The following is a 10,259-nucleotide window of genomic DNA, read 5'->3' as shown; positions in this document are numbered from 1 at the left end:
GTACCACGTTTTCTGGTTGCATTTGTCAATTGAAGGACGCAGGCCAACATTTTCTCACATTTTTGGACATATTCAAATGTTGCATTTCACTTTTTTTGTGCTAGTGAGTTCTGGGAATCCGAGACTGAATATTTTCAACTAAGACTAAGAAATCTAATGTAATAAAAGTAATCATATTTCGAAGTTTAGAATAGAACACCTTTGTTTATCCCACGTTGGGGGAATCTGCTAATTACAGCAACATATATAATATATATATATAATAATATAAATATAGTGCAGAGAGAAGGGAAAATGTTATGAACGAGTTATTTCAAGAAAATGAATTTAAAAATAGCCTTGACCTTTGTGCAAATGTATTTTGAGTATACAATTACTTTAAACCTGTTGCTCTCTGTAGTGTCACTGCACTGAGGTCAGTCCACAGAGGGTTAAATGCCGCAGCCTAGTGGGACCCCAGCCCACTGCGTGTGTGGCTGGATGGCTGTTGAGGCACCTGTCCGTGCTGTCATGAACTTCTGCTGGTCAGCCTGCAGGCTCCGTCCGCTTCATCAGTCTGCAAGTTGCAGCACCTCCGAAGGCTGCAAGCGGACGTCGCACCAGCAGACTTGTCACCTCTTTCACCCACAGGTAAGGAAGACACTGCAGCACACTGCAGCTCGTTACGCTCATCGACTGGACAAATTAATTAAATCCCTTTATGATTATGAAGATTGAACTAAAAAACACATTTTTTCTGTGCTTGAATGCATTTTGGTTTGTCTAGTTTGAGCTTTAAAGGATCTATACTATGTAATGTTTTGTTTGTTATCTTGAATCCTATGTTTAATTTTGAAGCCATATTTGCCTTTTCACCAATATACACTAAAAGCAGTTTGATAAAAACTTAACAGTGTTTTCTTATCCAAAAGCCATGACCCGTTTACTGAAGATTTTCATTCATTTTAGTGGTATAGTATTTGGTCTTTAGGTCATAAAATAAATAATATACCTCTTGAGTTTACAATTAACTATAAGTTTAAAAGAATTTGGATGAAAAACTAAGCAAGGCAAAAGACGTGTATGATGGCGTGATTTTTTTTTTGTTTTGTTAGTTTTTTAGTTTGTTTTGTTTAACTGTCCATTAGAAAACTGTAAAATGATAGATAAATTAAAGAAAGAAGAAACTAAAAAAAAAAAAAGGAACTGGAAGAAATAAAGGCATATAGACAATTTTTTCAGTTCTTATTGTGGTCATATACAGTAATGCGCCTCAGTGAAGATTAAAATTTACTGCTGTTTTGTCATACAAATTATAAACTTCATAAGAAGTTGCTAAAACACAGTTTTGTTTTGTTTTTTAACATACAACACTGGTCCAAACATAGGTTACTCTTGCTGTTATGAAGGTTACAAGGATGTTATTACATTAGTTTTTAATGCATAAGACAATTATAATGCCAGGCCAAATTAAATTACTATGCATATTAAACATTGAACTGTTATGTTAAATGTATTGTGTTGGTTTATGCGTGACTGTAGCATAAATGAAATTTGAAAATCTTGTATTATATGTGCACCAAAAACTAAGAATGCACTTATTTTATTTGGGATTTCCTTAAATCATTGTCTTTTATTTTAGAAGATGCGCCGATATATACATATATTGTACACACGGGATAGAAATACATACATATCACTCTTTATAATTAAAATCACTGCATAAGTTTTGCTGTGATGGTTGGCTTTTTATTTAACAGTCTGTTCAACAGTTGATCAGCGCTCTTTACATATTTGAGGAACAGCTGAAGTAAAGTCATCTGAAACAAAAGATAATCAATGACAGCACAAAACTCAGCTGTTTATTTTCAATTCATGCCCTAAAGAGGTTTTGGCCCTCTTTAGAAAATCAGACTTTGAGATTAAAGATGCTGCGATGAACATGAATGATCCAAATCTGACCAGTTTTACCCCAAGAAAATATTGTACAACAAAACATTGTAATTTTGATCATTTTGTATGTTTCCCACAATTCTTAGGTTGTTGTTTTTATTACTGTTATTGTTTTGCTGCTCAGGGCCCAGAAATTAGTTTATAGTTGCTGGAGTTTCCTACTTCATGTGTTATTTTGTTTTTCAAAATCAAGCCTCCACAGTTGGTTCCACAGAGGGCGTATCAGGTTGGTAAAGGCTCGTTGACTACATGATTCCAAGTGACGCCGAGCAGTGAAAGAACCGCTCGGACAGCAGCGGGACAAGTCAGATTACTGTCTTCTCACACGCAGGCTGTTTGCCGCCAGGGATTATGGAGCGAGCCAATCACATCAGCATCGCAATGGTGGAAGATATCGACAGCAACGGGACGGGGAGGTCGAAGGTCGACGCAGCTGTCAACCAGAACAAGCAGGCGTGCGGCTCCACTGTGAGCTTCCATAATATCCACTACAAAGTGCAGCTGAAGGGAGGAATCTTCTGCAGGAGGAAGACCAGTCCAAAGGAGATACTGGTGGACCTCAAGTTAGTTTTCCACACTGCGTAAAACCTTTTCGCAATTCATTTTTGTTGAAAATTTATTCAGGGCCTTTTTCTTTTCCTCTCACTGTAGAATTGACTTGATTTGGAATGACGATCACGATAATTAACCTTCACGTCATACTAACAAAGCATAGAAATGTGATAAGTAGGTCATGTAGTTATTTTGGGTGATTTTCTATAGTGATAAGACTCTTGCGTTGGCTTCTTACTGATGATGCAGAACAAATTTCCCAGAGGAAAAAATAAAGCATTTCGAGCGCAGGCCTCGTCGTTAATTATGTGATATTAAGCATGGTTTTGTGAATATAATCTCCCTGATGCACCCAAGACCAGTGTGCCAAGGAAACGAATTAACACCGTCATGTGATGCACTGCCAGGATTTTTTTTTTATTAGTAGTACTTGTAATTCCATTTTAGATCATTGATCAGCTGCTATTTTTTTGTATCTGATCTGTTCACTTGGAGCTAAGAGGAATTAAATGTTTTACCCGACAATCTAGATTTCATTCATTTTTGTGTAAATTCTTTAAATACATAAATTGTCCTCTTTTTAAGTGAGGATAAGGGGAAAATGGAAATAGATTTTCCCCTTATTGATTTCCTCAAACCAGTGTACAACTGTAACCTATGGTCCCTGTATTAAAGCCACTCAATCAAGAAAGCAATTGCAGCTAATTTAAGCCTTTTGTTTAACAAGAACAACAAAAAAAACTGAAACTACAACTAACTAAAATTCTATTATTGCAGTGGGATTATGAGACCTGGTCTGAATGCCATTCTTGGGCCAACGGGAAGTGGGAAATCTTCGTGAGTTTCGCACTGATCCTTGGGAAGGAGGAAGTATTTTTCTTGTTAATCATTCCTGGGATCAATATTTCATTTCTAATGATTCTTTCTGGAGGTTCTTGGATATTTTGGCTGCGAGGAAGGACCCTTCAGGTGTGTCAGGAGAGGTCCTGGTGGACAGGGCGCCGCAGCCTCCCAACTTTAAGTGCCTCTCTGGCTACGTGGTTCAGGTCAGCCATCAAATGAATGATTCAACAGTCTGATTCATGTCTGAGAAAGACTCGCTGTGTTTGATCTTGTCACAAGAGCAACGAGCTGCTCCTTATTTTGCATTCCTGCTGTGTCAGATCGTAGCATAGACTGTGCACTGCATAGACAAATGACTAGTGATGATGAGTATTCCCCTCGCCGACCTTTGACCTGAAGCTCTGCTTTTCTTCCGCAGGAGGACGTGGTCATGGGCACGCTGACCGTCAGGGAGAACCTGCGTTTCTCCGCGGCCCTGCGGCTGCCCACCTCCGTCCCTCAGAGTGAGAAGGAGGCTCGGGTCAATCACCTCATCAAAGAGCTGGGTCTCACCAAGGTGGCCGACTCCAAGGTCCGTATCGACTCACTCGTCTGCTCCTCGCCTCACTTTTTAGTCTTGGTCAGCACAACAGGCGTTTTTGTCCTCAGGTGGGCACGCAGATGAGCCGCGGGATCTCTGGAGGAGAGAGGAAGAGGACGAACATCGGTATGGAGCTCATCATCGACCCCTCGGTCCTCTTCCTGGATGAACCAACTACGGGACTGGACGCCAGCACCGCCCACTCTGTCCTGCTCTTACTGAAACGGTAGGAAAGGCACTTCACGTAGTCTGCACTGAAATTTATTTATACATAGTGCAGTTGTCAATACCTCAGTACAAGAAAAGAATTGTGGCTCTGCAAGGTTGCGTTTAACAGCCTTAAGAAGTCTAATTAAATAGAATAGGATAGAATGTATGAATATACAGTGTAAAGAGGAGAAGAAAAATATATGAAATAAAAAGAAATAAAGAAATAAAATATAATATATAGAGAGTGAGAAAGAAAAACAAGTTTTTCTTTTATTAAATTGAAATTTTTGACACAACACAAGCTAAGCATTGAAAGTCTGGTACATTGGTCAATGCTCAAGAAACATTTGATTGGTTGAAAAGACACTTGAGATCTAATATTGAACTGCAGTAACCTCTGCTGTAAGTAACACACCTATCAGGTGAAAGAGGTTGTGTCTTTTTCTTTATTTTTCAACATCAATTGTGTTTTTTGTGTGTTCTTATTGCCACATGCTTTTCCAACACATATTTTGTCAGAATGGCCAGTCATGGGAGAACCATCATAATGTCCATCCACCAACCACGATACTCCATCTACAGACTGTTTGACACTCTGACCCTGCTGGTCAGTGGGAAAATGGTTTACCACGGCCCGGCACCCAATTCTTTGGACTACTTTGCCAACATTGGTGAATATATGTAGATCCTTACAGCAACACATCATCCAACTCATGTTCAATAACCACAACAAGAGAACATTGCACACTTTTTCATACTGTTGAATTTATATTAAAACTGATTAGTATGACCTTTATTCAAGGCTATCTCTGTGAGCCCCACAACAACCCAGCTGACTTCTTTCTGGACATTATTAATGGAGACTCCATCGCCACAGCCATGACTAAAGCGCATGGGTCTGAAGGTAACGGCATTTTTAAATAATTCAATAGGCACTTTTTTTTTTACATTAAAATCTGTTTGTTTTTTTTGCTAATGAGACACAGTTGAAAGCACCTGAAATGCCTTACAGATAGATAGATAGATAGATAGATAGATAGCCAAATCAATTGTGTTAGAGAAAAATATATTTTTCTCAAAATGAAATTACTCAAGAAACATCAATGTTGATTCAAGTTCCTCTTGTACCCCACACTGCATTTTCCTTCCTTGTTCATGGTCAGAGTTGGACTTTGAGGATCTCAGTAGCTCTCGGCAGAGCATTGAGGGGCGCCTGGTCCAGGAGTACAAGAACAGCAGCTACTCCAGCGACACCAGATCCGAGCTGGACCGCATCGTCCAGGATAAGGAGTGTTCCTCCTGCTCCAAGTCCCGCACCATCACCTACAACAGCTCTTTCCTCCACCAGCTGCGTTGGGTTCTCAAGAGAACCTTCCAGAACCTAATGCTGAACCCACAGACCTCCGTGGCCGAGGTAGTAGATCCTCACTACTCACCGCGAGCGCAACAATGGAGGAAATCAATTTTTATTGATCTAGCACTTCTCCTACAAAGGAACGTAACAGAAATTGCTTCACAAAAGAAAGTGAAGACACACAGTGGCACACATTCAAGTTATGCCAGGCATACTGCACACTCCTCCATTCGTACAAAATCTGTAAAATGAAATTGTAGCACTGAAATGTGACAGGCACAACTTTAAAGCTCTGATTTTCTTGGAGTTTCTGTGTTTTTTTGCCCTGGTGACACATCCTAAATCTGCATTGATGTCAGGCTTTCCCTTTGTTTGCAGTCTTTTGCGGAGCTAAGCTTACCTCTAAGCTGCTACAACACTTCACACTAGTTTTGAATTAATCTTCTCATTATCCAAAACTGAGAGCCATTTGTTAACAGTTTTAAAGTTCACACCGCACTGCGCCGACTCCGTCACTTTTATGTTGCTCTAAAGCTCCTAGAGAGTCGAGTCATGAGTGTTTTTACCGTCTACAAGTGGGACGAGGAGACGGCACTCTAAGGAGGTCAATAATCACCAAATGGCAGCAGATTGCCATCTGAAGTCTCCTCACTTTAGGAATTATTAACAGCTAATTGGCCCTAAATAAGTCAAAAAATAATCCCTCAAGAGGGGCTCTGGGCGGTGTGGGGGCCCCTAATCGGCTTGTGTGACTGTTGTGACCCCACTCATGCCTCTTTGGGCTTGGATCTAAACTGATATCATATCTGGCCAAAGCCCCTTGGCCCTGATCTGGGACTCATCACATGATGGCGTCATGACCTATCACTCCACTGCCCTGCTTTCACATGAGGGGCTGCGGGGAATGAGGTTCAAGCGTATCCGCTTATCCCTTCACCCTGGGAACCACTTTGTCCTGTCATAATCTGTAAATTGCAGAGTTTAAAACTTGTGGCGCTTTCTCACTCCTCTCTGTCATCCCCCCGCCCCCTCGCCCCCATCCAACCCCCCACCGCCGCTCCAGACTGATAGGTCAGTCTGGAGGAGGAGCAGGGCGCCCTGTCCACTTGACCCCTGACCCCCAGAAACATGAGAGGGAGGACTCTGCTTGAGTTTTGTTTCAGTTCGGAAAAAACCTGAGCAGGTTCGCAGTTAAGAAGCAGCACGGTGTTGAACCACTTCCTCACTGGCATTTACTTAAGAAAAGTTCTGATGCAAGGTTCTGTTCACAAAAAGCTTTTCTGTGGCACTTGTGCAGTCCAACAAGTCAACATCATACAGTTGCTTTGTGAGCGGAACTTCATATTGCTTGTGCCGACCTCAACATCTTTTCCCCATGCAGCTGGGAGTGAACATCTTTCTCGCCCTCGTCGTCGGTGCCATTTTCTTTGGGGTGAAAGACGATCAGAGTGGCATCCAGAACAGGTGAGAAAAGGGTCTCCTGTCGTTACTTACACGGACAGGTGACCTTTCAAGCCTCTCTTTTTAAAATGTAGGAACTGTAGCTGTGTCCCTATGCCAGTGTGTTTGCTGTCCTTCATAATTGGAAGATTTCCGTCCTCAAAAATACATCTCATAAAACTAGATAAACTTGTGGACACATACTCAAAAAAACGTTTTTTTTTCTTTAAAAAATCCACAATATATTCTATTATTATTATTATTATTATTATTATTATTATTATTATTATTATTATTACTATTATTATTATTATTATTATTATTATTATCATTATTATTGATTTGAACACCTTTCACAATACAGACACATTAGGAACCTACAGTCACTATTATTATGAATGTCTATACTATGCGGGTTTGGTTATAAAAAAATGGGCAAAAAAGCTTTTTGTGAAGTGTGAAAGTAGAGCAACTCCTGCATAGATAATCCTCTTATATTTTATTGTGCACGACCTGGTACACACAAGCCCCCCATCAGAAATCTCAATGGTCTCCCTCCCGGGCTGTGCACGGTTCAGTGAGGAGTAAGGCTCTAATGTCATTACATTCATGGTCAATGCATAGTCTGTATGGCAGACTGCAGTATATGTGGCTTAAAACGTCTGAAGTTATTCACCTCTGGCTGCAGGGCCACAGTGGTGGAGTCAGTCACCTTTTAAGTCCCACTTATTTTGTATGGACCACTTACAATTTATACCGTGTCCACTGTCAACTGTAAATCTGTCGACTTTCACCCCTTCATGACGCTTATTTATTTATTTATTTATTTATTGCTTTTTCTGGTCTTCCAAAATTGAGAATGAAATCGATATTTTATGCATTAAAAAAATGGTTGTGAATTGTCTGACAAATGTGCTGTTGCTCATTCTGAGACGCTGCCAGGTTTTGGCTAAACAGGAAAAAAAAAAATCAATTGATTAATAATAATTATTTGGCGAGCTCTCTCAAATCCTGTTGTAACAACAAATCATCAGGAGAGTGAATGCAGAGAGCGCGACAGCTCTACTGAGCAGAAGATGTAAATGTCACACAGGCCAACTTAAAACTAAAAAGTAAGAGACAGAGAGAGAGACAGTGTTATCACAATGCTTAGCTTAGCGTAGCTTAGCTTAGCTGTTCATTTGACTGGCAGAAAATAAAAGTGAGGGAAAATGAGTGGAAGTTTTAATTATCAGGCAGGTGATGCAGAAGCAACAGGAGAAGATTATGGAGTCAGCAAAGTCTGTTTTTGAGCCTCTGCTCAGTGTGACTGTTTGTCCCTCTCACAGGATGGGCGCCCTCTTCTTCATCACCACTAACCAGTGTTTCAGCACTGTGTCTGCCGCCGAGCTCTTCATCACAGAGAGGAAGCTCTTTGTGTAAGTCGTAAGGCAGAGACAGAGGCCAAGACCCAACACGCAGAAAAAAGTGTCTTCCCGCTGATTTCCACCTGATGCCCTGCTGCAGGCACGAGTACATCAGCGGCTACTACCGGGTGTCCGTCTACTTCCTGGCCAAGATCCTGTCTGACATTACGCTGCGCACCGTCACCTCCGTCATCTTCAGCTGCACCGTCTACTTCTTGATCGGTGAGAGCGACTTGTCCCTTTGACTTGGTGCTCTTGCGTCCCTGACACGTGTGCACGCGCTATGTCTCCCTGCCCAGGCCTGAAATCCAGCGCTACTGCCTTCTCCGTCTTCACGCTGACGGTGACCCTGGTGGCCTACACGGCCACCGCCATGACCATGGCCATCGCAGCGGACCAGAACGTTGTGGGCCTCGCCAATATCTTCATGACCATCACCTTTGTCTTCATGATGGTGAGATGATTAAACAACCAGTGCACTTTCGGGAGACAAAGTACTTTTGTTCTGTTTGGAAAGGTAAGGAGAAGCTGAAGAGGAGGTTGGAAGAGCTGGGTTGGTCCAGTCAGTTGTCATCGCTACTCGTGGACCCCATTTGCGAACGCTGTGGTGCTTTCTTATAGCCCAACAGTAGCTTTTTGCCTTTGTAACCACTCGTGTGTGCTTCCACACCTGGACCATTTTGCTTTGTTTCAAAAATACAGGATCTGTGTAAAGTTTTCCTTTAGTCGTTTTGTGTTCACATTGCAGAGCAGGCTGAAACTCAGTCTCAACCCATCATAAAATCATTAAAAAAAAAAAAAAAAAAAAATGTTCTTATCATTCTTATTGTGATGTTATATTATGAGCCTTGACATCTTTTTTTTTTTTTTACTTTTAGATTTTCTCAGGTCTACTTGTGAATCTTCCCAACATCATGGACTGGCTGGCTTGGCTGAAGTACTTCAGTATCCCTCGATATGGCCTCGCAGTGAGTTCGAAAGGAACGTGTCTAGTGGAAGTATTTTAGATGTTGTGAATGGGTGCACACAGGCTAGACAAGGCACAACAATACCAATTTGTCCATCACTGATATTTAACCATTACCCTATGTTGTAATCATCTGGTAAACCAATGATTTAGTCTGTGTATGTTTAAATATACACACATTTCAGAACTTAATTTCCTTTAGTCCTAAAAACCTGCTATCAATGCTCAACATTATACTGGGATTAATTATATAAACCACGTGAGATTCTGTAAATGCTTCACTACTTTTACACAATCAGAACTTTTCATTCTATCCCCCAGGACGACATCGAAACACAATTTACAGGTCCTCAAATTTCACTGATAGCTACAATTTTATTTTGTTTTATTTTACTTTTCAGTTTTGGCCAACATGCTACTTTAGAATATTCTCTTTGGTTTGCCCAACATTGATTTCTTTTCTCCTACCTTCTCTATTCAGGCCTTGAAGATCAATGAGTTTGTGGGTTTGAAGTTCTGTGAGGGCGCCATGATCCAAAACACCAATATGTCTGCGACGGTTACTAACTGCAGCGCCAACACTGTCGGCCTCACGTGAGTTACATCATGTCTACAACTGTCTTACTTCAGCAGGTTGCTTTTGAATATTACTATTAAGTTTCCATAATTTTTCTCTCAGGTGTACAGGGGAGCAGTATCTGGACTACCTGGGAATAGAGTACACCGCCTGGGGCCTGTGGGAGAACCACGTGGCTCTTGCTGTCATGACTCTCATATTCTTTATTATCGCCTATCTGAAACTCAGATACATCAAAAAATTTACTTAACTGTATTTTTTTTTTCATCGAAAAAATTAAAAGCGGACAATATTCATGAAATGCCCGTGCGACAGGAGAATTTCTGGAGATGCAACAACGCCTACTGACTTACTGCAAATAAACCATTGTGTTCATTGCTGAATAGGTGCTGCCTATT

General features: G+C 41.0%; 1 protein-coding gene across 1 annotated transcript; it reads left to right on the top strand.

Moving 5' to 3' along the window:
- The first annotated feature begins 517 nt into the window (after window positions 1–517).
- LOC142898210 (broad substrate specificity ATP-binding cassette transporter ABCG2-like) lies at window positions 518–10,205 on the top strand. The gene is made up of 16 exons (XM_076041036.1): window positions 518–630; window positions 2,264–2,495; window positions 3,262–3,321; window positions 3,416–3,530; window positions 3,746–3,898; window positions 3,976–4,133; window positions 4,637–4,788; window positions 4,920–5,021; window positions 5,281–5,531; window positions 6,853–6,935; window positions 8,240–8,329; window positions 8,418–8,539; window positions 8,617–8,771; window positions 9,196–9,285; window positions 9,766–9,878; window positions 9,964–10,205. The coding sequence occupies exons 2-16, from the start codon at window positions 2,284–2,286 to the stop codon at window positions 10,109–10,111; spliced, it is 2,004 nt and encodes a 667-aa protein (XP_075897151.1). The 5' UTR covers window positions 518–630; window positions 2,264–2,283; the 3' UTR covers window positions 10,112–10,205.
- Window positions 10,206–10,259: the final 54 nt, after the last annotated feature.

This window comes from Nelusetta ayraudi, unplaced genomic scaffold (assembly GCF_046127955.1).
Source record: "Nelusetta ayraudi isolate G7.1 ecotype Tasmania unplaced genomic scaffold, CSIRO-AGI_Nayr_v1 ptg000004l, whole genome shotgun sequence".
Classification (NCBI taxonomy): Eukaryota; Metazoa; Chordata; class Actinopteri; order Tetraodontiformes; family Monacanthidae; genus Nelusetta; species Nelusetta ayraudi.
The sequence above is the reverse complement of the archived record's forward strand: the minus strand, read 5'-3'. Positions and strand labels throughout refer to the sequence as shown.